The sequence below is a fragment of the Neoarius graeffei genome, chromosome 17, assembly GCF_027579695.1.
Source record: "Neoarius graeffei isolate fNeoGra1 chromosome 17, fNeoGra1.pri, whole genome shotgun sequence".
Classification (NCBI taxonomy): domain Eukaryota; kingdom Metazoa; phylum Chordata; class Actinopteri; order Siluriformes; family Ariidae; genus Neoarius; species Neoarius graeffei.
This window is the reverse complement of record NC_083585.1, coordinates 39,871,732-39,899,431: the sequence shown is the minus strand read 5'-3', so window position 1 is coordinate 39,899,431 and position 27,700 is coordinate 39,871,732. Positions and strand designations below refer to the sequence as shown.

The window sequence follows — 27,700 nt, the reverse complement described above, 5'->3', positions numbered from 1 at the left end:
AGATCCTCGGGGATGGACTCTAACCGTATTCATTTCAAGAGAGATAGACGAATAGCTTTTATGTTCAGTACTGCTGATCGTAAACAACAAACACTTTGCAACACAACAGTAAAAGAGATACGATTCTTCACGATACTATTAAACACCAACGACGATATTAACCCAAACTCACCTCTCAGCACGTACCACACCACTCAGATAGGGGTGATCCCATGGCATAAGATTCGAAATAACACCTTATGAACTGTGTCCCGAAAAAAATGATAAACTTTCCCTCGTTTCATATCATCGACTATTAATTCTATTAAATTGTCTAAAAAGTTTTACCTTTTTTAATTTGTAATTTTAACAATTTTTTTCAATTAGTAATTGTCTATCTCAGAGGTGGGCAAACTACGGCCCGCGGGCCACATCCGGCCCGTTGGCGTTTTTAATCCGGCCCGCGGAAGACAATCATATAAACACGATTGAGCAGATCTATAAACTATAAGCGTCAGTGTTATCACATAGACAGGTGTTCTAGAGATCCGTCTTTCCAGTCAGTCGTATTCACGTGAGATTACATTTGCAGAGTGGTGCAGCGCGTGCCATGGAAGTCATTCTGGCGCCCGTGCCACTGATGATCTCGAGAACACAGGATAAAACTTTACAATGAGTGGTCCTAAAAAAAGAAAAGTGGACAGTGAGTGCAGGGTGTTCAATAAAGAATGGACAACTAAATATTTTTTTGCTGAAGTCCGATCAAAGGCTGTATGCCTTATTTGCAAAGAAACCGTTGCAGTTTTAAAGGAATATAACATCAAACGGCACTTTTCCTCCAAGCATGCTAATTATGCTAACAACCAGTCAGCGCAAGCATGGATGAATACAGCACAGCGGTTGCTGAGTGAATGTGAGTATTAACACTTTCTCTTTTTAAAACTATGTTGGAGCTGTAATAAGATGGTAGTCACATGTTTACAGACATAATAATATAAAAAGTATAACTCTTAGTAATTTTGGTTGTCGTGGGTGGCTGCTGTAGTGCTGGTGTTTGTTTTTAAGTACCATGTGCTTTTGGGTGTCTGCTCCGCCCCTCATTTATGTCCCTGTCTGCTATTACAAGTGTATTATGAGCAGCTGACCATAGACGTCGCCAGACCCATTTTAGGGTAGCTCCAGCCACCCTATCTTATGGCAAAGCCACCCTATATTTTTTGCCCTTTTTTAAATTATTTATATTTTTATTTTTTTTCCCAAAAAAAACAAAGGCAGTAAAGCACTGAACATGAGCCATCAAGAACGCAAGTTAATCGAACAACAGTTTCTGCTTGCTTATTTATTGTTTAATGCAATATTATTAATATCGTTATGATTCCTCCTCATTGGCTCTGTGTCAAGCGTCACGTCGAGTGGTAGGCTAGTAGGACTTAAAAAACTATGCGGGCATTCTGCAGCAGGCGCGGTGCGGGCTTCCATTGAGTTGGGTTTGCAGAGAGCCAGAATTCTATGCTTTCATTTGCAGACACACACGGTGAGATTGTAATTTGATGTCAGTGGTTTGCATTTGCTTAACTTTACCTAGGCTATATTGAGTCTTCTGTAGAATGTTTACATGATGATTTGTGAAGCACTTGCCCTCTTCAGTTTGCGCAGGAATGCATGACACCTACCATTGTTTTTTTCACATTTTTGTAGTTTAGCTGGTGAAGTTGCTTCAGCAAGCAATTAAATGATGAAAGCAATTTTAAAATAGAATAGAAATGGTGGGAAGTGTGTCCCCAAGGTGTGATGCTCTTGAAATAATGAATTGATTGACAGCCTTAGTAGGTGCTCTGAAAAATGTTCGGCGCGCGCTGCGCGCGCACAATACCTTTTCTCCTCTGGGTGCTAAGCTACCCCTGTCTCTCAAACCTAGTGACGTCCCTGCAGCTGACCTTGCTTCTGCTTATATCTGTTCCTGGACTTTTGCCTGTGGAGGTTATTCTGATCTATGAGTGGCCTTTTGGAATATGAAAACCTGTTTGGAGCCTGTGTTTTGATTTTTTGAGGACTGGAAATATTTCAGTGAGTGACTTTGAACCTGAAAACCAGTTTGGAGTTTTTTTGCTTTCTTGAGCTGTTTTGTCTGATTTTGTGGGCTGAATGGATCCAGTGCCAAACCACTGAACTGCAAACATGTTGGCATGGTGTGGTACCCAAACTGTTGAACTGCAAACATTTTGGAATGGTGTGGTACCTCTCCTACTAATGGTGGTTGGTTGTACTGGCAGGCTGGAAGTGGATGGTTAAAAAAAAAACAACACTCAGGTGTAAATCTACGAGTTCAGTGAAATGTACAAAAATGATATGTACTGATATGTAATTTAGTTCAATTTAATAATATGCAATTTAGTTGTATGTATAAAATGATACAAATATACAAATACACTGGCATCCTACTCATCCTGGCAGCTCAAAGATGTAATTTAAGAATTAAGTGTGCTACTTTTCTTACTGTCATGTGTGTGTGTGTGTGTGTTACTTTTCTGGATGGATCCAGTGCCAATCTATTGAACTGCAAGCATTTTTCTGCTCTGCCTTTGTTGACTGAGAACTAAAATAAATGTCAATCTGATCTGCATTTGGGTCTCTGTCAGTGAAGCCCTTACAATAACACTAAAGCTTTTCCGGTTTATGTTCGATATGTATGAATTTGGTGTTGGCCCGGCCCGCCTGGCACATTTCAAAAGTCAATGTGGCCCCTGAGCCAAAAAGTTTGCCCACCCCTGGTCTATCTAGATATCAAATCCAAACACTGACTACATGCAATCATATACTAAAAGAATAACGTCAATAATAAACATTATTTTGAGCTCAAAGTGGGATTTTATATAATCTGATTTAAACTCCCCCCCCCCCCCCCCCCCAAGTACAAATATATTAGTGCTGTAAATATTTTCTTTGGAAATAGACAGTTTCAAAAATGATCAGTTTTCCTGTTCCTCATATCCCATACTAAATTCCAATCTAAAAAAAAAAATTCAGTGAAATAAAAAATGTAATTTGCTTCTAGTTAGTATTTGATAATGAAATCAAATCCAAATTGTGACTGATAGAAAACAATAATCTCATTAATATAGAAACTGAATAAACACACTTCAGTATTCCATTATATTTCAAGATTTGTTTTATTTGCAAACAGCATGAATAGATCTGCAGGCTGATTCTGCAGAATAGCTGTTACACACACACACACACACACACACACACACACACACACACACATATATATATATATATATATATATATATATATATATATATAGGGCGGCACGGTGGTGTAGTGGTTAGCGCTGTCGCCTCACAGCAAGAAGGTCCTGGGTTCGAGCCCCGGGGCTGGCGAGGGCCTTTCTGTGTGGAGTTTGCATGTTCTCCCCGTGTCCGCGTGGGTTTCCTCCGGGTGCTCCGGTTTCCCCCACAGTCCAAAGACATGCAGGTTAGGTTAACTGGTGACTCTAAATTGACCGTAGGTGTGAATGTGAGTATGAATGGTTGTCTGTGTCTATGTGTCAGCCCTGTGATGACCTGGCGACTTGTCCAGGGTGTACCCCGCCTTTCGCCCGTAGTCAGCTGGGATAGGCTCCAGCTTGCCTGCGACCCTGTAGAAGGATAAAGCGGCTAGAGATAATGAGATGGGAGATATATATATATATATATATATATATGTGTGTGTGTGTGTGTGTGTGTGTGTGTGTGTAGAGTATATATTTAACTCTTTAAAAAAGAGATTACCTGTGAGCATGCTGTGATTAATTATCTTAAGAAATTGTTTTTCATGTGTATCTGTTAGGGTGCATCAGTTGCCCTCACTTTCATAAAATCTGATGCATTTTTGTTTGGGTGTTCCTTTTCACCAATAAAGACATCCTGTAAAATTTTTTGACCATATTCAAAAGTCTAATGGTGGCACCATGAGGTTCATTTTTTGCCAAAAAATGCTTATTTTATGTTTTCGCGTAAGGTTTGAATCACAATGTTGGACTCCATTTATTGATTTCTTGTGACCCAGAGATCATGTTAAGAACCTTTGCAAGGGATTGAGAAGCATTAATGTGATTCATAATACATTTGTATTGTTTAAAAGTAGTTGAACAATGATTCAATGAACAGCTAAAACTCAAACTGTGCTTGATAATATATTTAGAATATGTACTAAAACTGTGTATCTAAGATATTTGGTATACTCTATAAGGTGCCATAATGTTTCATGAAAAGTGATCTAAATTTTGTCATAAAAGTCATAAAATAGCAGCTTTTTCCATAACTTTGGGCTCCTGGTGCCACCATTAAACTTTTGAATTTTGTCAAAATATTTCACCCAGTGTGTTTTCTTACCAAAAGGAACATAAAAACAAAAATGCATTATGATTGGAGGAACTTTTCATTTTTAGGGGGCAACTGATGCACCCTAGTATCTGTATATACATCTATATCATGTCTCTGAGAATTATTTTCACTCATATGTTTATATTTATAAGCATTATATTCAGACCCAAGCCATAGCCACCACCCAAAAGAAAATCACACCAAGCTTTCAGTATTAGGCAAACAAGGGGCATTATGGGCCTGGGACATCAAACACTGGGGGATTGGGGAATCAAGCATACTGGGCCATGGGATGGTCACTCCACTGAGGCAGACTGCTGAGCTTTTCCTCAGTGCAGGGCTGAATAGGCCAACCCCAGGCTTTGAAGAAAGAAGCCAGATTCATGTTCACCACCTTTGAGAATGTTTCAGCATACAAGTTCATCTTTCCATCTCGGTCTTTTGGGACTTTACTGATGCTGTGATAAGCTGCAAAGACTTTCTTAAAAGCATCCCAGCCAAAACGATCTTGCAGCTGAAACAAAATAGGTTAAGGTAAGATGATGTAGGAGTGGAGAACATACAGAAAATCTATACTTACATCTGGCTATTGTTTCAAAATCTTACTCAGTTTTAAAGATCAAGTCAAATCAAGTGAGTTTTTATTGTCATGCCTCTATATTGTTGGATACATTAGAATGCAAATGTAGTTGCTCCAGGACTATGATGCAATACATCACAGTACAGAAGACGACATAAAGTGCAAATATACAAACTGCAGTCTAGACCTGTCTCCCATTTAAAACATTTGGCGCATTATGAAGCGCAAAATATGACAAAGGAGACCCCGAACTGTTGAGCAACTGAAATTGTATATCAAGCAAGAATGGGACAATATTTCCTTTCAAAACTACAGCAATTGGTCTCCTCAGTTTCTAAACATGCACAGATTGTTGTTAAAAGTCAAATCAAGTGGGGTTTTATTGTCATTCTTCTATATTGTTAGATACATTAGAATGCAAATGCAGTTTGTCCAGGACCATGGTGCAATACATAACAGTACACAAGACGACAAAGTGCAAATATAACAGTATGAGATGAGTGCAAGACAATAAATAGACACAGCATAGACTGTATACTATCGAGGAGTGTAGTGTACCAGCAATATTGACAGCAAAAAAAGTTCCATAAATAAAAAGTGTCTAATGAAGCTTTGTACAGTGCAGGTGTGCAGTGGTATTGAGAGTTGGAAGTAGTGTGCAGAGGTATTGAGATTGTAGCAGGCTGTCAAACTCATACTTAGAAAAATACATGATTTGAACAACAACAACAACAACAACAATAAAAATTGAAGTCAAGAAATTGTTTCATACCTGCATATTTATAAGTACATAATTTGCATGCATCAATTTGTCAAGAAAGGAATGTAGGTTATGATTAGGGTTAGATGTTCAGACCCAATCCAAATATTTTCTTACAGTTTTATTCAAAGGAAACCAAATGAAGTTTTTTTTTTTTTAATGTGCTGCAAACATGTCTTACTGTACATTATTTTCCAGTAAAGTAACATTAATGTATGAAGAACAAGTGAGAGCAATAAACAGTCCCTGGTCAAAGATGTTAAAATGTCAGGGAAAAAAAATGAGATTTGCATCAAGTACGTTTAAGGTTTAATTGGAAATGTATGAAAATGTATGAAAGTTCTTTTTTCATGGATATATTAAAGATTTTATTAGTTTTGAATAAATTTTAGTGTACTCTGATACAGTACAACTCTCCTAACAGAAATCTTCAGTAATTCTACTTCATTATTAGACTTAAGTGCTTTCCACTTCCAAGACGGAATAACAGAAATGCACTCTGAAAGTAACCAGTGATAGCGCAGTTATAAACAAATATAGAAATATATCTGCATTATTACACCATGTGTGTGTTTTTTAACAGTTACTATATACTTTTCTATAATTACTGACTTAGTTCAGTATAACTGGAATGTAAATACAGAATCAATCATCCACTCTCACCAAATACTTTTACACTATTTGTAATTTGTATTCAATAAAATAAATAAAAACAACCAGAAAATGTGGAGTTGTTTACCTGCATGTATGTCTCCAGGGCTGTCCAGACACTCCAGTCTTTCAGATTCCTGCCTCCCTTAGCATAATTCTCAGCTCGTTTCTTTCTGCTTTCTTGAGACATGTTCTTATGAGCCTTGGCCCTGTTCACCCCCAGCACCACCTCATGCACATACACCGACCACAGGTTACAGGTGCACTCAGTGGTATGTGGGGGGAACTCCCACACAGAGCGCTGCTGATTATGGCCCAATTCATGAATGGCCCCCCAAATACCCTGTGTTCGAGCTGTCTCTGGCTTCAAGAGTGCTGCGACAGAGGAGGAGTGAATCATTACCGGGTAGCCAGCATGCATGAAACCTGTTATGAAAGGATTGAGAAGCTTTGTTAGTCAATCACGCGGAGTCTTTTTCCATCTTAGTAGCTTGAGTTAATATGCTTCGTGCTACTGACAGTTTCCAGTACGTACCACAAGAGATCTGAACATCAGCGACAAAACGTTCCTTGCGTGGAAACTTGGCAGGTTTTGAGGCTAAGTCGGCCACACCCTTCATTATGGAATTCCAGAGAGCCGCCACCTTATCAGGTCGGTCCAGTTTACGTATGAAGTCTGACTGTGAGGTAATGATTAGATTCTCAAACTCCAGTTCTGCCCAAGGAGCTGGTGCATTACGGATCTCCTTCACCCAGTCTGCTACACTGGTTTGTCCTGATGGAGAGGAAATGTTAAGTTCACTTATTTGATTACACTCGAATAGCTTACCAGCATATATTAGTCAAACATCTGAACACTCTTTTGGAACTAGATTATTTTATTCTTGATCACCAAATTGTCTGGCTAAGATGTGACATTTTCACTGACTGACTGTAGCATATTATGTGGGAGTGAATTTGTCAGGACATCCATGCTAAAATTTAGGCTTCCACAGAATAAGATAGGATTTCAATAAGGCAATGATTCTTGAGGCAGTGATTTGATATTTGGCCAGAATACTGAACCTGTTATAAAAGATATGTCTTAATTCAATTCAGTAAGTATAAGAGTTATGGTCACCTCGCTAACCTATTGACAAATCAGTTTAAAAAATATTGTCTTTTTTATATACCAGTCATCTATCCTTTTCCTATAATAATCAATTTCTAATAAATTATCAAGTTCAAAGTCCCTTCCCATGCCAGGACCTGATCTTCCCAGGCAGTCTCCTGTCCCAGTACTAACCAGACCCCTGAGGCACATTTGGGCAGCGCCGCTCTCCATTTCAGTAGTCCTCAGTCTCTCGCCTATTACATACCGGTAGCTAGGGTTATGGGGAGGGGCCCTCTGGTTCTCTGGCAACCATGAGAGTTTGACCCCCTACCACATCTGTATTGGACCAGCTAGTTGGCCTAGTGGTTAGTGTGTATGCCTCTCTATAGGGAGATTGCGAGTTCTACTCACGGTCGGGTCATACCAAAGACCATCATAAAAATGGTACCTACTGCCGTCTGGCAAGGCATGCTGCAATACAGATGCAAGTGGGGAGTCAAACTCTCACGGTTGCCAGAGGACTGCCCCCCCCCGTAACCCTAGCTATGTAATAGGCGAGAGGCTGAGGGCTACGGAAACAGAGATCGGTGCCACCCTATGCGCCACATGGCGTGGGAAGGACTTTGATTGATCACATCTGTATTGTGACATTCCTCATCAGATGGCAGTAGGTACCATTTTGATAATGGTCTTTAGTATGACCCAACCGCAAGTAGAACCCGCTATCTTCCGGTCGAGAGGCGGACATGCTAACCACTAGACTAGCTCACAGTCTTCAAATAAATTAGTCAATATTAATAAAATATAATAGTTAACGATAAATGTATGACTGTTACCATGATTCATTTCACTCTATCTTTTAAATCAATGCATCGATACAGACTGTTTGTTATACCCCGATTCCACATCATATGTCGGTAAATGCCTAAAATGTGGACTAGTAATCTATCAATTAGCTGAGACAAAAAAGCTTGTCTTTTTTTTTTAACTAGTCAGTTGAAAAGACAAACGAGATTTGGCTGCATATGGAAATGTGACATGTCACCAAAGTTTCTCATGTTGTTTTTAGTTCACTATCAGCTAATCAGAGTATTAGCTAAAAATAGTTATTCGCAAGCTCCTGTTTTAGTAGTATTCCATGCTGCTGTTAAGGAAGTAAGTGGCAATTGAATTTACCAAACTTGTAGTATGGGGCTTTTATGGCTGTTTGTACAACAACCTCCACCTCATCCACTTTGCTCTTGCATGGTGCAATTATGTATATGAGGCCTCCCCACAAATTACAGACCAACAGCATCTCACTCTCCAAAGCAAATCGCTCGTGCACCACAGAAGCGCGTGTCAGAACATCTGCATCGCCCAAGGAATCTGTCTGACATCCAATCTGCAGCTGTAGACATATGGTGTAAAGATTACTCTACTTTTCCTGCAAATATCTAAATGTATCTCCTCATTTGTTGCATATATAAACAAACATTAGAATTACGTATAACAGAGTAATATACTGAACAGCATAGTGAGAAGTGTAATTACCTGCCAACCTTTGCCTTTGATTTCTTGAGGTACTGCAACATAAGTCCTCATTCCAGGAGAAAGATACAAACCTGTGCTTATCCATTCTTCACAACCTGTAACAAAATATTGCTGAAGGTAAATACAGTACCTCTCAGAAAATATATACACCCATGGCTAGCCACAAGAACACAGAGGTCTGGACCTTGGTAGGTCCCCCCCCCAACCCCCTATGTAACATATCTCCAGTTGTTACATTCAACAAGGACCCACTGGTGTCCTGATAATGTGGTTTAGTGCACTATGGTGAAGAACCTTTAAGACTATTCCAAGATCAGCAGTCACCTCAGAGCAGCTAAAGAGTTGTATCCATTGACTTAATTATTTTGGCCATTATGTTTAGCTCTACCTGTTTTCTTGTTGAGAGGCCTGTAATGCATATATTATAGGCTAATATACATATAGCTGTAGATACTGTCCATCTAAGAAGTTTAACAGCCCGTCTCTTTAAGAAACTACATTTCCCATCACCAGTTTCCGCGTTGACCTACGTCACGCCGGGGTGGGATCACCAACATCACATCCTCCATGAAAGAATAAGTAACCCGGAAACTTCCAACTCGGTCTCTTTTGGCGCCGTGAATTCAACACGGACACAAGGAGGACTTTTCTCTCTCTTTCCATCTGGATTTCAAGCCGTCTGGACACAAAGAGATTTGCTCTGCTGATAAAGACGTATTTTTCTTTCTTTCTTGCAAGAATCAGAGTTTCGTGCTTTTCTTTCACCTTTGGCCACGGTAGATCCTAGAATCGCGCAATTTTAAAACTCAGCTTGAGTTACAACTGGTTTTATTCATTATCAGTATGTACGACTGCAGCCCAAAGTAGTCAATTTAAAGTTAAGAAGCGGCTGGATCCCTTTCTAACTAAAGAAAACTGTGCACATTGTTTAATCAGAGTTTTTTTTCTTCCCACGAGCTACGAAGCATCGGACCAAGAATTCTCTGCTCCATGAGCTCCTGTGAACTCAGCCTCTCCGAGAATTCTCTGCTTTCTACAAAAAGGGCGAGATACTGAAGTAAGACTTGGCATTTTGGGCAAAAACCTAGTCTTAGGAATTAGCTTTTATGAAGTGTGAATTTAAACTCAGGAACGGTTTAAATGTGTACACTGTAAACATGCAGCGTGTTGAATTGATTGTTCTATTTTGTTTTAATCTCTCAATTGTTTAATAGATAGGCTTTGCATGCTCTTCTCTTTATTCTTCACTAACACTTAAATTTCCTTATCACACATTTTGACCTCGTCAAGGTTTCAGTGGATTTAGGAATGCATAAGCTAGTGAATTAGCAACCAGAGCTAAATCCTTTGTTCTCAAACCCCACGTGGTGACACACCCTCCTTAGCGACACAAGGCTAATCTGGGTCTCCATTTGTGGCCAACACACCTTAATTAGCAACCAAAGCTAACTCTCTTGCTGTACTTAGAAACACGTGGTCACCAGGCCCCACACACACACACACACACACACACACACACCTTAGCTAGCATCCCTTTGTCTTAGCTAGCAACATAAAGCTAATCTTTTGTCTCCAACACGTGGTCATCCTCCCCCACACCTTAGATAACATTCCTTTGTTCTTAACTCCACGAGGTAGGACCCTCGGGCCTTAGCTAGCCACATACGGCTAATTCCTTTGTCTTAGCAACCAAAGCTAACTCCCTTGTTTTACTGAGACACATGGTTACCCTCCTCCACACACACACACACACACACACACACACACCCCATATGTTTAATGTTTAATTTCTTTTTAACACACACACAGACACACACAAACACACACGCTCACACACACACACCCATTATTCATTTTATCTTTGTTATAATAAATTTATTTATTATTGAAACTGTGTTTATTTGTGTTCCGATATTTATGAAGTCACACAATCTCAAAAGAATTCAAAGGTGCATATAAGTTGTGTAATATGGTAAGTGATCATAATAATTTGGAATATACCATAATTTAGCTGTTTGGTAATTTATTATTAAGCACCAAAATTAATGGTATTAATTAATGAGACTGATCCAATGAGACTGATTCCATGAGTGATTTAATGATAATATGAGACTGATTCAATAAAAACGATTCAATGAGACTGATTCAATGGTATGATTCAATGAAAATGATTCAATGAGACGATTCAATGAGACTGATTCAATGGTATGATTCAAATGAGACTGATTCAATTTTAATTATTAACCTTCAGATTTAATGAGATTGATCACTCACTTAAACTAATTGCACCTACATAGCATAGCTATGTTCTATATGTGAGAGACTATATAACATCATATGACATAAATATGAGTGTATATTGGTGTTTTTTTTTACACTACTCATAACTTTGTTAACCAAATCAAAAGTTGCAATAACTGATTGGGGTGGCTCCAAACTCATTAGCTGGCTACAAATAAACCTTTATTGCTAGGTCAATATAAAGTTGTTATATTGTGCAAGATTAATCATTAATAACACACTGAGCATGATAGTGCATTATTTACTCTCGTATTGATGGTACAGCATCATGTAATGCAATTCAGAAATGAACTTGGTAGCTAGTTTAGGCTTCTAAACCAAAATATTTCACTGAAAAAAAAAATTAAAACAGTCTCACTGGAGTGAGAGCAGTTTAACAATGGGAGTATAACATAACAGAGATTTGAACTTAGCAACTGATGTATCACACATTAACAATGAAGAATATTAACTTTGACACATTTCTGCAATGTGGACCTCATAAAAAGTTTTTGATCCTCGTTACAACCCTGAGAATGCTTTAACTTAGACTGCATGTGGCATATATTTCACAATACATCCCCCCCCACACACACACCCCTGCCGGTGTAGTGCTTTTAACATTAGACAAAGTGATAAATGATCTTTCAGATGGTTAATGGTATCATCGATGTTTGGCAGAGGTTAGTTTAAGCTAACTGTTGTATAACACACAAACTCAGGTTTAGAGTCATGTATACTCAATAAATACAATCTGAAACAGAAAATTCAATTTCTAAAAAATTCAAATGATTAAAGAAAACAGAATCTTTACCAGATGTGTTTGCACTGATCCGGACTCTCGCATTGGATACCGTAGGTAGGTTGGGTATGTCGTTGATGATGAATGGCAGAAGTGCATCAGGATCTTTGCACACCCTGTACACCTCACTTCCCACATTAAGCAGTAGTTTATCTTTGGTACTTTTAACAGGACATGTTTGACACACTTGTGGAACGCCTGCCTTTTTCACCATATCTGTGAGCAGTGCAACCATTGAAGTATAAGAAGCATTGTCATGATCCTGCATGCGCAGATAATTTGTGCAATCATTTCTCAGCTTCTGCAGACATTCCTGTTCATGTTTACAAAGATCCTTGCCCTCGACGACATGGCAAGCAAAGTGCTGCAGCAAGTCACGGAAATGGTATGCCTCTGTTCTTCTGTCCCCATCTTCAGTTATTTTCTGGGCTTTGTACAAGCCACCTTTCAAGGTATTACCCATGACAGAGAGTCCCATTTTAGTGAGGATACGGTTTCGTGGGCAATCAGTCATCACATTGCGCTGAGGGTTGGACTGTGCCCAGTACCAAGCATGACCTCCTATCATGAGACCTCCACCCTCGGCAACAAACTCCTGGATCTGCTGACATTGAGAATCATCGTAGGACTTACAGACAAAAACACTTAGGTCTTTTCTAAATCCAGTTAATTGACAGTTTAGCCCTGACTTGCTCAGAACACGATGGGCATCTTTAAGTTGGGGCACGATTCCGATAACCCCTTTGCGGTCTTCATCAAGCCAGCGGATAGCATTGATCAAGAAGGTAGACAGCGAATCACGACCAAGGTAGCTTTCGTGGGTGGCCACAATTATTCTCCCTTGTCCATAGTAGGCCCCAGCAATGAATGCTCTCCCAGATGGGTCACATGCAATAGGAAAGGCTAAGGGTCCATGTGTCAACACTTCAGAAGCTAAAGCCCCACCTCGAATATCAAACTCAGAAACACCTTGGAGTAGGAACTTTAGGTCATCTTTGAAGTCCTTACCAATCCTGGGAATAAGCCAACATAAACCAAGTGAGATATTTGAGACAATTAAAAGAAACTTTTAAACACAAACAAAAAATTTACATTTGCTTTACTTACGACACTGCCAGCCAGCTCGAGGGAATTTCCATGGGAACAGGAAATTTGCCACATTCCCCTGGAAGATGTGAGAAATAGATTCCTGCCACACTGCACACTTTGTTGCCGGGGAAGCAGAGTAATGTATTCTCTCCTGGATGGGTCTGAGCCCAGTGCCAAGCTTGACCAGCAATGAGCAAGCCTCCCCCAGATTTAAGGAAGGCTATTAACTCTTTGGCACATGAATCGACACTGTAGGCATTGGTGACATAGACTGCTAAACCAGCATTTTGGAAATCTCCTACCTTGGTTTTCAGAGTGCAGTTGGATAAATTTTCTTCAAGGGAACTGTAACTCTTTTGAATGCCTATAGTTTTGCTTTTAGACTCAGATGGCATAAGCCATTTCAAGGCATTTTCTACCAGGACTGGGAAACGTGTTAAATACCCCTCATGTCCCAACACTACTATACGTCCCCGGCCATAGCGAGATGCAGCCATAAGGACCTGACCTCTTGGATTCATGCTGAGCGGGAAGGCTTGGTTGCCTATTAGCACAAGGTCACTTGGCACTGCATCTGCCTGGAAATCAAGCTCCTGAATCCCATTCATAAGAGCGCGGTAGTCCAACTCTTGTGCCATTGCGCTTCGATTTAATTTTTTGGAGAATGGTTAATCTTTGGTATTTCTGGCCTGATGTACTCAATAAAGATTAGGTCTTCTGAAGTTGTAGTGCTGCTGAAAGAAAATAAAAAAAGAGGTAAGAATGTTCATATAATGTATTTCAGATCACAGCTAGCCCTAAGGATGTAATGCTCAGACAACTTGGATCAATACATCAATTTAAAAGGCAGTGATTGAAATTAAACAATGCACAATCTTAAAACGGTTATTATTATCAGAAAAAAAGAACAAACAACTGGGGTGTAAAAAATAATCCATATTTTTAAACTGATCTGTAAATAACTTTAAGTCAGCACGCTGATTTGCCTGGAACTTGGATGCAGTACTGAAAGAAATGCCAGATACAGTGGTGCTTGAAAGTTTGTGAACCCTTTAGAATTGTCTATATTTCTGCATAAATATAATTTAAAACATCATCAGATTTTCACACAAGTCCTAAAAGTAGATAAAAAGAACCCAGTTAAACAAATGAGACAAAAATATTAAACTTGGTCATTTATTTATTGAGGAAAATGATCCAATATTATATATCTGTGAGTGGCAAAAGTATGTGAACCTCTAGGATTAGCAGTTAATTTGAAGGTGAAATTAGAGTCGGGTGTTTTCAATCAATGGGATGACAACCAGGTGTGAGTGGGCACCCTGCTTTATTTAAAGAACAGGGATCTATCAAAGTCTGATCTTCACAACACATGTTTGTGGAAGTGTATCATGGCACAAACAAAGGAGATTTCTGAGGACCTCAGAAAAAGCGTTGTTGATACTCATCAGGCTGGAAAAGTGTACAAAACCATCTCTAAAGAGTTTGGACTCCACCAATCCACAGTCAGACAGATTGTGTACAAATGGAGGAAATTCAAGACCATTGTTACCCTCCCCAGGAGTGGTCGACCAACAAAGATCACTCCAAGAGCAAGGCGTGTAATAGTCGGCGAGGTCACAAAGGACCCCAGGGTAACTTCTAAGCAACTGAAGACCTATCTCACATTGGCTAATGTTAATGTTCATGAGTCCACCATCAGGAGAACACTGAACAACAATGGTGTGCATGGCAGAGTTGCAAGGAGAAAGCCATTGCTCTCCAAAAAGAACATTGCTGCTCGTCTGCAGTTTGCTAAAGATCACATGGACAAGCCAGAAGGCTACTGGAAAAATGTTTTGTGGATGGATGAGACCAAAATAGAACTTTTTGGTTTAAATGAGAAGTGTTATGTTTGGAGAAAGGAAAACACTGCATTCCAGCATAAGAACCTTATCCCATCTGCAAAACATGGTGGTGGTGGTGGTAGTATCATGGTTTGGGCCTGTTTTGCTGCATCTGGGCCAGGACAGCTTGCCATCATTGTTGGAACAATGAATTCTGAATTATACCAGCAAATTCCAAAGGAAAATGTCAGGACATCTGTCCATGAACTGAATCTCAAGAGAAGGTGGTTCATGCAGCAAGACAACGACCCTAAGCACACAAGTCATTCTACCAAAGAATGGTTAAAGTGCTATTCCACCATTGGATGTATTTTTTTGGCATAAAATACAATATATTTTATGACAACATGACTAGACAGAGAAATCTTTTAGCTTCAAAATGATATATCAAACATAATTTTTTGACAACGACAAGTATATTAATTTTGCGACCAAAGTCACCTACCCTTTTAATTTCCGCGCGGTAGTGAAACGTGATGTCATCGGCAGGTTCCCCTTCTTGTGTACCACGTCACGTGTGACGTGGCACAGATTATCAGCAATGGCGGATAGAACGCGATTGTCAGCTTCGGAAAAGAAGCGAAGGAAAATAGCAAGTGATGCCCAAAGGAGACGGTCGATGGTGAATATCGGCACAGCAATCGACAAGTGGAAATCGCGTTCTATCCACCATTGCTGATAATCTGTGTCACGTCACACATGACGTGGTACACAAGAAGGGGAACCTGCCAATGACATCACGTTTCACTACCGCGCGGAAATTAAAAGGGTAGGTGACTTTGGTCGCAAAATTAATATACTTGTCGTTGTCAAAAAATTATGTTTGATATATCATTTTGAAGCTAAAAGATTTCTCTGTCTAGTCATGTTGTCATAAAATATATTGTATTTTATGACAAAGAATACATCCAATGGTAGAATGGCACTTTAAAGAAGAATAAAGTTAATGTTTTGGAATGGCCAAGTCAAAGTCCTGACCTTAATCCAATCGAAATGTTGTGGAAGGACCTGAAGCGAGCAGTTCATGTGAGGAAACCCACCAACATCCCAGAGTTGAAGCTGTTCTGTACGGAGGAATGGGCTAAAATTCCTCCAAGCTAGTGTGCAGGACTGATCAACAGTTACTGCAAATGTTTAGTTGCAGTTATTGCTGCACAAAGGGGTCACACCAGATACTGAAAGCAAAGGTTCACATACTTTTGCCACTCACAGATATGTAATATTGGATCATTTTCCTCAATGAATAAATGACCAAGTCTAATATTTTTGTCTCATTTGTTTAACTGGGTTCTCTTTATCTACTTTTAGGACTTGTGTGAAAATCTGATGATGTTTTAGATAATATGCAGAAATATAGAACATTCTAAAGAGTTCACAAACTTTCAAGCACCACTGTAAAATGCTATGTACATCAAGAATGAGACTCAAGCGTTTCCCACAAATAAATAGGAGTAATAAGTGAGGCTGCCTCTCCCTGAACTTTCAAGTGCTTGGCGTGTGTTAACTTGATTATTAATAAGTCTGTTCTATGAGAGAAAGGACAAAGAATGAGACTCAACTTACCCACAAATAAATCGGAGTAACAAGTGAAGCTGCCTCTCCCTGAATTTTCAAGTGCTTGGAACCAATAGAGTGCTTGGTCTGTTCTATGAGAGAAAAGTCAGTGCATCAATAGAGCTGTTTGTTCAACAAGAACCTGGGTGGGGTCAGGAAACCTCTCTCAACATCACCATTTATAACACATTATCTCCTCCAAGTTTCAGTTAGCAGTGTGTATTATTTTCTATTATTTCCATGAATAAAAACAACAACAACAACAACAACAAATACACTACTATTAGTGATCTAAAATTCCAAATGGACTTGTTTGAGTATTGGGCAAAATGGTATATGGTACAACGTCTGTTTGTGCACCAATATTTATATTGAATGTGAGAGAAAGTTAAAATTAAATGATATCGTATGAATCATATGACACATTTGTCATTCTTCCATTTATTTAATTGCCCTTTCAGTATTCAGTGTAGACAATAAATGAAACATTTGAATGATGTAGGTTTTATTAATTAGTATTAGTGTAGCTATATTATTATTATTATTATTATTATTATTATTATTATTGTTGTTGTTGTTGTTTAATGTAAAGCAACAGGATATAAGGATATAAATTGGATGTGCTTGTCATGTCCAAACAGATTAATCTTTGAATAAATTTAAACTGTTTCATTTGAAGATCCTATTGACACTTTGCAAATGTTTGCTTCATTCACTCTGTCATGCGACATGTGAGTGATGAGTTTACTGGTGTTGATGATGGTAACTAAAAAAAACAGTTAAGAAACCAATACGCCCAGTTTCACCTAAATCCCACAGCAAACAAAGATTATAAAGCATTATAAACAGCACGCATTCTACACTACACATTAGCATGCACTTGACTTATGTGTATTCTCTTTACAGTGTACCCACCTTGTCAGAATGAACAACAGCGAAAGGTCACAGATAAAGTGTTTTCTTCACACTGGGAACAATCCAGAAGCTCCAAGAATGAAGAATCAGGGACAAACACCTGCATGTTTGGGTGGTTGTGAATAAATACCAGTCATGTGTTTAGGTGGGGCTTGAGGTGAAGAATGAGGAACAGTATATGAGAATAATATGCTGTTATGGGGAGGTGGAGGCTGGAGCTATTTTAAGTGCAGGTGAAAACATTGCATTGTTAAGACCAAAAAACGTGTTGTGGTAGAGAGAAAAAACATCTACAAAATTATAAATAAAAAAAAGTCATACATGTACAGTCGAGCCACTTACTTCAAAGCCATTGGTATAGAGCACATGGGCCATATATAAGGGCTTTAAATTGATGCCAGTATATTGTACTTAGTATAGCTACTCTCTCTCAATCAACAATGCAATGCAGAAGCTGTACATAGAATATTTAGAACATGTATAGTAGATATAATGTTTTAATGTTTTCAGTCTACAGTGTAAATATAAGGGATAGAATGATCAGATGGTTTGGATTGGTTAATCGATTTAAAAGGCAACAGTTGAAATTCATTGAAGCAACAATGATAAAACAATTATTATTGATTATATTTGATTATAAATTGATTATTATCAAAAATGGATAGACAGCTGGTGTGTAAAAATATTTTTAAACTGATAAATAGGTGATTTGTATGTAACCCTGATATTTAAGGTAGTCCATCTCTACGTCATCAATCACAACTTAGGCCTACCCCAGTTTCTGAACAAAGCTGGTCATGTATTGATCAAAAGCTATTAAATTGAATTGTATCATATCAAATTTTGTAGTATCATCAACTATTGAATCCATGTCTTAAAAATGTAAATCATATTGTATGATGTAGTATCCTTAGGTATATACCCCTTGTGGCGTCTGCATGCATCCATGCATCCATCATCAACAGTGTCTCGTCTCGTCTCGTCTTCTTCCGCTTATCCAGGACCGGGTCGCGGAGGCAGCAGTCTAAGCATGGAAGCCCAAACTTCCCTTTCCCCAGACACCTCGGCCAGCTCCTCGGGAAGAACACCGAGGCGTTCCCAGGCCAGCCGAGAGACATAGTCCCTCCAGCATGTCCTGGGTCTTCCCCGGGGCCTCCTCCCGGGGGGACATGCCTGGAACACCTCCCCAGGGAGGCGTCCAGGAGGCATCCAAAAAAGATGCCCGAGCCACCTCAGCTGGTTCCTCTCGATGTGGAGGAGCAGCGGCTCTACTCCGAGCTCCTCCCGAGTGACTGTGCTTCTCACCCTATCTCTAAGGGAGCGCCCAGCCACCCTGCGAAGGAAACTCATTTCAGCCGCTTGTATCCGCGATCTTGTTCTTTCTGTCATTACCCAAAGCTCATGACCATAGGTGAGAGTCGGAACGTAGATCGACCGGTAAATTGAGAGCTTCGCCTTTTGGCTCAGCTCCTTCTTCACCACGACGGACCGGTAAAGCGACCGCATCACTGCGGAGGCTGCACCGATCTGCCTGTCGATCTCACGCTCCATCCTTCCCTCACTCGTGAACAAGATCCCGAGATACTTAAACTCCTCCACTTGAGGCAGGACTTCTCCACCAACCTGGAGAGGGCAAGCCACCCTTTTCCGGTCAAGAACCATGGCCTCGGACTTGGAGGTGCTGATTCTCATCCCAGCCGCTTCACACTCGACTGCAAACCGCCCCAGTGCATGCTGAAGGTCCTGGTTTGAAGAAGCCAACAGGACAACATCATCCGCAAAAAGCAGAGATGAAATCCTGTGGTTCCCAAACAGGATTCCTTCCGGCCCCTGGCTGCGCCTAGAAATTCTGTCCATAAAAATTATGAACAGAACCGGTGACAAAGGGCAGCCCTGACGGAGTCCAACATGCACCGGAAACAGGTCTGACTTACTGCCGGCAATGTGAACCAGACTCCTGCTCCGTTCGTACAGGGACCGGACAGCCCTTAGCAAAGAGCCCTGAACCCCATACTCCCGAAGCACCCCCCACAGAATACCACGGGGGACACGGTCGAATGCCTTCTCCAGATCCACAAAGCACATGTGGACTGGTTGGGCAAACTCCCATGAACCCTCGAGCACCCTATGAAGGGTATAGAGCTGGTCCAGTGTTCCGCGACCAGGACGAAAACCGCATTGTTCCTCCTGGATCCGAGGTTCGACTACTGGTCGAATTCTCCTCTCCAGTACCCTGGAGTAAACTTTCCCTGGGAGGCTGAGAAGTGTGATTCCCCTATAATTGGAGCACACTCTCCGGTCCCCTTTCTTAAAAAGAGGGACCACCACCCCAGTCTGCCACTCCAGAGGCACTGTCCCCGACCGCCACGCGATGTTGCAGAGGCGTGTCAACCAAGACAGCCCCACAACATCCAGAGACTTGAGATACTCAGGGCGGATCTCATCCACCCCCGGTGCCTTGCCACCGAGGAGCTTGCAAACCACCTCAGTGACTTCGGCTTGGGTAATGGACGAGTCCACCTCTGAGTCATCAGCCTCAGTCTCCTCAGTGGAAGACATGACGGTGGGATTGAGGAGATCCTCAAAGTATTCCTTCCACCGCCCGACAATGTCCCCAGTCGAGGTCAACAGCTCCCCACCCGCACTGTAAACAGTGTTGGCAGAGTACTGCTTCCCCCTCCTGAGGCGCCGGACGGTTTGCCAGAATTTCTTCGAGGCCGACCGATAGTCCTTCTCCATGGCCTCCCCGAACTCCTCCCAGTTCCGAGTTTTTGCCTCTGCAACTGCCCGAGCTGCAGCGCGCCTGGCCTGCCGATACCCGTCGGCTGCCTCAGGAGTCCCGGAGGTCAACATGGCCCGATAGGACTCCTTCTTCAGCTTGACGGCATCCCTTACTTCCGGAGTCCACCACCGGGTTCGGGGATTGCCGCCACGACAGGCACCGGAGACCTTGCGGCCACAGCTCCGAACAGCTGCGTCCACAATGGAGGTAGAGAACATGGTCCACTCAGACTCAATGTCCCCCGCCTCCCTCGGAAGCTGGGAAAAGCTCTCCCGGAGGTGGGAGTTAAAGACCTCCCCAACAGAGTGCTCGGCCAGACGTTCCCAGCAGACCCTCACCATACGTTTGGGCCTGCCAGGTCTGTCCAGCTTCCTCCTCCGCCAGCGGATCCAACTCACCACCAGGTGGTGATCAGTTGACAACTCAGCCCCTCTCTTCACCCGAGTGTCCAAGACATAGGGTCGGAGATCAGATGACACGACTACAAAGTCGATCATCGACCTCCGACCTAAGGTGTCCTGGTGCCACGTGCACTTATGGACACCCCTATGCTCGAACATGGTGTTCGTTATGGACAAACTGTGACTAGCACAGAAGTCCAATAACAAAACACCACTCGGGTTCAGATCGGGGAGGCCGTTCCTCCCAACCACGCCCCTCCAGGTGTCACTGTCATTGCCCACGTGAGCATTGAAGTCCCCCAGTAGCACAATGGAGTCCCCAGTCTGAGCACCCCTCAGTACCTCTCCCAGGGACTCCAAGAAGGCCGGATACTCTATACTGCTATTTGGCCCGTAGGCACAAACAACAGCAAGAGCCCTCTCCCCAATCCGAAGGCACAGAGAGGCGACCCTCTCGTTCACTGGGGTAAACTCCAACACATGGCGGCTGAGCTGGGGAGCTATAAGGAAGCCCACACCAGCCCGCCGCCGCTCACCACGGGCGACTCCAGAGAAGTGGAAAGTCCAGCCCCTCTCGAGGAGCTGGGTTCCAGAGCCCAAGCTGTGCGTGGAGGTGAGCCCGACTATCTCTAGCCGGTACCTCTCAACCTCCCGCACAAGCTCAGGCTCCTTCCCCCCCAGCGAAGTGACATTCCATGTCCCAACAGCCAGCCGCTGTGTCCGGGGATCAGGTCGTCGAGGCCCCTACCTTCGACTGCCACCCAATCCACACTGCACCAAACCCCTACTGCTACCTCTGTGGGTGGTGAACCCACAGGAGGTCGGGCCCACGTCACCTCTTCGGGCTGAGCCCGGCCGGGCCCCATGGGCAAAGGCCCGGCCACCAAGCACTCGCATACGAGCCCCAACCCCGGGCCTGGCTCCAGGGTGGGGCCCCGGCTGCGTCCTACCGGGCGACGTCACGGTCCTGGATTTTTTCTCCATAGGGGTTTTTTTGGTGAACTGCTCTTGGTCTGGCCTGTCACCTAGGACCTGTCTGCCTTGGGAAACCCTAACAGGGGCATAATGCCCCCGACAACATAGCTCCTAGGATCATTCAAGCACACAAACCCCTCCACCACAATAAGGTGGCAGTTCTAGGAGGGGATCAACAGTGTCTTGCAAAAGTATTCATCCCCCTTGGTGTTCGTCCTGTTTTGTTGCATTACAAGATGGAATTAAAATGGATTTTTGGAGGATTAGCACCATTTGATTTACACAGCATACAGTACCTACCACTTTAAAGGTGCAAATTGTTGTTTAATTGTGACACAAACAATAATTAAGATGAAAAAACAGAAATCTGGAGTGTGCATAGGTATTCACCCCCTTTCATATGAAATCCCTAAATAAGAGCTGGTCCAACCAATTCACTTCATAAGTCACATAATTAGTTGATTCAGATCCACTTGTGTGCAATCAAAGTGTCATATGATCTGTCACATGATGTCTGTATAAATCAACCTGTTCTGGAAGGACCCAGACTCTGCAACACTACTAAGCAAGCAACATGAAAACCAAGGAGCACTCCAAACAGGTCAGAGACAACATTGTGGAGAAGTAGGGATCAGGGTTGGGTTATAAAAAATATCCCCGGACTTCCAGTGGAGAGGGGAATGGAGTAGACGCACGTATCACGCTGTCCCGCGCTGACCTGATAAAACATAACTTTTCATATCCCAAACCCAACCTGAATTCCTTCTAAGAGTAAGTAATATTCTCTACGCTCCATGGCCTCCGGAACCAGGTTGGCTAAAGAAAGAGAAACCGTGAGTGATGACTCGCTCACTATGGCTAATCAGATTAGCATGTCTGCTCTGACTAGCTTGCTGGAGAAGCACCGCCAGTCTATATCGGCGGCACTGTCTGCTGAGCTCAGGTCGGCGTTTACCTCTCTCGAGGCTAAACTTTATACAGTGCAGGCCACAGTGACTGACTTTGGTGAAAGAATTGCGAGTCTGGAGTCCAGCGCCAATTTAATTGATGAACGCATCCTAGCCCTTGAAGCATCATGCTCTAACTTATCAGAGGCCTGCACTAAGCTTAAAAACAAAAACATCGATTTGGAGGGGCGAAGCCAACGTAACATCAGGATTGTCGGCCTACCTGAGTCCATAGAAGGTCCACGACCCATGACCTTCTTCTCGGATGTCCTGATGGAGATATTCGGGGATCAGGTGCTGCAAACCCCACCGGAACTAGACCGGGCCCACCACTCCCTAGCTGCAAAGCCGCGACAGGGAGACAGGCCCAGACCCGTGATTGTGTGCCTTCACCGGCAACAGACCAAGGAGCTAATAGTCCGGGAGGCTCGCAAATGGAGGAATGACCTGAAATACTGCGACTCGCTGGTCCACATCTACGAGGATTACTGCCCCAATGTCCTAGAGCAACGTGCGGTTTACCGTGATGTCATGGCCAAGCTGTACAACCTGGGCCTCCGGCTGGCCCTGCTTTACCCAGCAAAGCTCCAAATCACCAAGAAAGATGGTACTAAGAAGCGTTTCTCCTCAGTTGAAGAAGCCGCTGCCTTCGCGGAGTCCATGCCCGCCCCTTGAGGTTACTTCAGTGGCCCGGCTCCGCAACCGATGTACGGACCAATTTATTAATGACTAACAATAACACCACTACTGGCATGGGCTTTGGGATGACTCGCCCAGCCGGTAAGAGTGTCTTGACACGATAATATTAAACACATAGTGACTGCGATCTCTTACTAGTGCCGTATGGTGCTTTTTTTGAACACAGACTTTTTCAGTATTTGCAAATCTTCACCTGGGCCTGCTAAACTGACACTGAGTATGGAGTCTCAAATGCCCAACTGGTGAAGATTCACCCAGGCACCAGTGACAATTGTAATAGATGCAAGCAGTCGCCTGCTAATCACACCCACATGTTTTGGTCCTGCTCGAACCTCACTGGCTTTTGGCACCAAATATTTGACACACTTGCAACAGTGCTTGATGTGGATCTTAACCCTGAGCCCTGCACAGCCTTGTTTGGCTCTCCTCCACTCTCGTCACCGAATTTCCCTGTGTCCAAACGTTGGGTACTGGCCTTTACAACCCTATTGGCTAGACGCCTTATTTTGTTTAAATGGAAACATGTTCTTCCACCTTCACACAATAGCTGGCTTTGAGAGGTCCTAACTCATATTAAACTTGAGAAGATTAGATTTTCACTGGCGGGTTCTGATGATGCTTTTTACAAAACCTGGCAACCCTTTTTGGAATATTTGAACAGAACTACTATCCACCCAGAAAGTGACTAGATGCCCCCCCTTTTTTGTCCTTATTTATTTATTTACTCCCCCCCCCCTTTTTTAAATTTACATGTACATAATAACGGTTTGTATGTTTATGGTGGGTGGGAAGGGTTAAGGGTTAACTATAGTTCATAGAAGTCATTCTGGCTTAGGCTAAGTTCGTTGTTGCTCTCATCATACCTTGTGTAGGACAACCAACTGTCTTTTCTAATAAGATTCGCTCTATTTTCATACAATGTATGTGTGAGATATTGTTAGATGTGAACAAAAAATCTAATAAAAAGATTTATTAAAAAATATCCCAAACTTTGAATATCCCACAGAGCACCATTAAATCCATTATAGCAAAATGGAAAGAATATGGCACTACTACAAACCTGACAAGAGAAGGCCACCCACCAAAACTCACAGACCAGGCAAGGAGGGCATTAATCAGAGATGCAACAAAGACACCAAAGATAACACTGAAGGAGCTGCAAAGATCCACAGCAGAGATGGGAGTATCTGTCCATAGGACCACTTTCAGCCGTACACTCCACAGAGTGAGGCTTTATGGAAGAGTGGCCAGAAAAAAAGTAATCGCTTAAGAAAACATGTTTGGAGTTTGTCCAACAGCATGTGGCAGACTCCCCAAACACATGGAAGATTCTTTGGTCATATGAGACTAGAATTGATCTTTTTGGCTATCATGGGAAATGCCATGTGTGGCGCAAACCCAACACCCTGAGTTCCTACAGTGAAGCATGGTGGCGACACTATCATGCTGTGGGGATATTTTTCATCTGCAGGGACAGGAAAGAGGGCGGCACGGTGGTGTAGTGGTTAGCGCTGTCGCCTCACAGCAAGAAGGTCCGGGTTCGAGCCCCGTGGCCGGCGAGGGCCTTTCTGTGCAGAGTTAGCATGTTCTCCCCGTGTCCGCGTGGGTTTTCTCCAGGTGCTCTGGTTTCCCCCACAGTCCAAAGACATGCAGGTTAGGTTAACTGGTGACTCTAAATTGACTGAGAGTGTGAATGGTTGTCTGTGTCTATGTGTCAGCTCTGTGATGACCTGGCGACTTGTCCAGGGTGTACTCTGCCTTTTGCCTGTAGTCAGCTGAGATAGGCTCCAACTTGCCTGCGACCCTGTAGAACAGGATAAAGCAGCTAGAGATAATGAGATGAGATGAGGGACAGGAAAGATGGTCAGGACTGAAGGAAAGATGGATGGCACTAAATACAGGGTAATTCTGGAGGAAAATCTGTTTGAGTCAGCCAGAGGTTTCGGACTGGGATGAAGGTTCATGTTCCAGCAGAACAATGACCCTAAACATGCTGTTAAAGCTACACTGGAGTGGTTTCAAGGGAAACATTTAAATGTCTTGGAATGGCCTAATCAAAGCCCAGACCTCAATTCAATTGAGAATCTGTGGCATAATTTGAAGATTGCTGTACACCAATGCAACCCATCTAACTTGAAGGAGATGGAGCAGTTTTGCCTTGAGGAATGGGCAAAAATCCCAGTGGCTAGATGTGCTAAGCTAATAGAGACATACTCCAAGAGACTTGCAGCTGTAATTGCAGGAAAAGGTGGCTCTACAAAGTGTTGACTTGGGGGGGTGAATGCCTATGCACACTCCAGATTTCTGTTTTTTCATCTGAATTATTGTTTGTGTCACAATAAAATGACAATTTTCACCTTTAAAGTTGTAGGCATGTTGTGTAAAATGGTACTAAACCCCTCCCCCCAAAAAATCCATTTTAATTCCAGCTTGTAATGTGACAAAACAGGACAAACAACAAGGGGGATGAATACTTTTGCAAGACACTGTATACCGCTTATCCTACTGAGGGTCACAGCTGAGCTCTAGTCAATGACTCCTCCAAAGTCAGCTATTTGTATGCATATAATATATATTTTAAATAGTGTGTAAGCTGGAACCAATACTATTAGGTCACACTGGGTGAGAGGCAGGGTACACCTTGGACAGGTTGTCAGTCTATCATGGGGCTAACACAAAGAGACAGACAGTCATCTAGACTCACGTTCACACCTGTGGGCAATTTACAGTAGCCAGCTGAGATAATCCACATGCCTTTGTACTATGTGAGGAACCCAGAGCACCTGGAGTTAACCAGTCAGGTTTGATCCTAGAGCCTACTTGCTGTGAGGCAACAGTGCTAGCATCTTCCATGGCATAGTGGTTAACAAACCTCGTCACAAACCTGAAGGTGCTGAAATTGAACTGGCTTGCAGAGGCAAAATTGCTATCCACTGCACCACCATGTCACTCTTCATGCATACTATGGCTTTACTCATTTCTTATGGCAATCAGTGAGTTGAAATGCTTGGCCTAACCTGTGTTCTTTCTGGTTTATTATCCCCTACCCAAATGAAGTTCTTCTAATGCTCGGGCAGAGAGACCAACACCGGTATACATGAAACTTCTTTAATAAAATCTTTTCTCTCTAAGTCTCTGCACCTGTTTGCATCTTTATTGAAGGGGAAACAGAAAATTCACTTCACAACCTAACAATTAGCATCACAAACAGATTTGGCTGAGATCTAGTGAGTGTTTTTCAATGGGAAATAACAAAAAGAGTGCATCACGGAGGTAAGCCATCCTCTCCTTATTTCCTGCTACGGAAAATGTAATGCCTCAGGCCACATCAAAGTAACCTGCAAAATATGGAGTAAGGCTGAATAAAGTTTGCAAGCAAGCTTTTGTGGGTGACTACTGCATGCAAGGGAAAAAATCTTAAGCTAAAGTGGAATGATTCCTGGTGAAGATTCTGTATGAATCTGAATTTTGCATACATGTCAACCTATACGGAATGTCCGTATTTTATACGGATTTGATTCAATAAACGTAGTATACGGGCGTACAAATAAAGTTATACGGATTCTTTAAAAAAAACTTCAATATTTATTTAGAGCTATAATCAATTCCCACGATGATAAAAGAGCGCATAACATTTACAAACATACTGTAAAGCACAGACAGCCAGTAAAGAGTTTTATGAAATTGCGCGTTATCTTGTGGTAGCGAGACTTTGTTCCACTTTTGATCATGCGCACACCGCATTGCAAGAATCCCGCCAACCGGGAAGTAACATTTTGTTTGAAAAGTGTATTTCCACCTGAGCGACTTTCAGTAGTGACTGAAAAGATTCTGAATGGGCACTCCGGCAAGATCAACACAGACACTTGCTGTGACATGCAGCCTAGTGAGTATTGATGCAGAGTGCTAAAAAAGCTGTCATGGAGTACAATTCAGAACATTAGAGTGACACTTTGTGTTTTTGTCAAACATTGGAGCTTTGTATTCATTCTGAAGGTTTATTGTTATTAATATTGAATAAAAAGTAACTTGGATATATCATTGTTAATTATCATTCAAATTTTAGGTAAATTATTTTAATTTGCATCTTATAAGGATTTTATAAGGGAAATATGGATTTTGGAGGTTGGTTATACAGGTTTGATTGACCAAAGGTTGACATGTATGATTTCGATCAAAGATCGGATCAACAGTGTTGAATGTGGATGTTTGTTTGCTGAAGTGTTGAGTTTGCAAGTGACACTGCTAAGGCATATATTGGATTATATACACATGAGCTTAGTACTGCTCTGCTTGTAGTACTGCTCTGAAGGAGGCCAGGTGTGTGTGCATGGAGAGCTCTGAAGCACATAACATGAATTCCTGAAGAAGTATTTAAGTGTGTCAACACGTTTTGCCTGTTTACG

At 42.2% G+C, this 27,700-nt stretch overlaps 1 protein-coding gene across 7 annotated transcripts in view; it reads right to left on the bottom strand.

Annotated features, from left to right (window-relative positions):
- Positions 1-3,130: 3,130 nt before the first annotated feature.
- The window catches only part of LOC132901642 (TRPM8 channel-associated factor homolog), a 45,812-nt gene continuing 21,242 nt past the window's right edge, over positions 3,131-27,700 (bottom strand). Inside the window, exons 2-10 of one of the 7 annotated variants that reach the window (XM_060944180.1) lie at positions 17,491-17,641; positions 16,585-16,667; positions 13,154-13,869; positions 12,059-13,059; positions 8,965-9,059; positions 8,608-8,821; positions 6,874-7,113; positions 6,427-6,764; positions 3,131-4,861 (exon numbers count right to left, since the gene is read on the bottom strand). In XM_060944180.1, coding sequence (XP_060800163.1) covers positions 4,619-4,861; positions 6,427-6,764; positions 6,874-7,113; positions 8,608-8,821; positions 8,965-9,059; positions 12,059-13,059; positions 13,154-13,773 — 2,751 coding nt within the window. In that variant the 5' untranslated portion in view covers positions 13,774-13,869; positions 16,585-16,667; positions 17,491-17,641 and the 3' untranslated portion in view covers positions 3,131-4,618. Of the gene's footprint in view, positions 4,862-6,426; positions 6,765-6,873; positions 7,114-8,607; positions 8,822-8,964; positions 9,060-12,058; positions 13,060-13,153; positions 13,870-16,584; positions 16,668-17,490; positions 18,010-27,700 lie in introns of those variants that run through there. The other 6 variants (XM_060944178.1, XM_060944177.1, XM_060944179.1 and 3 more) reach the window with 6 other exon arrangements.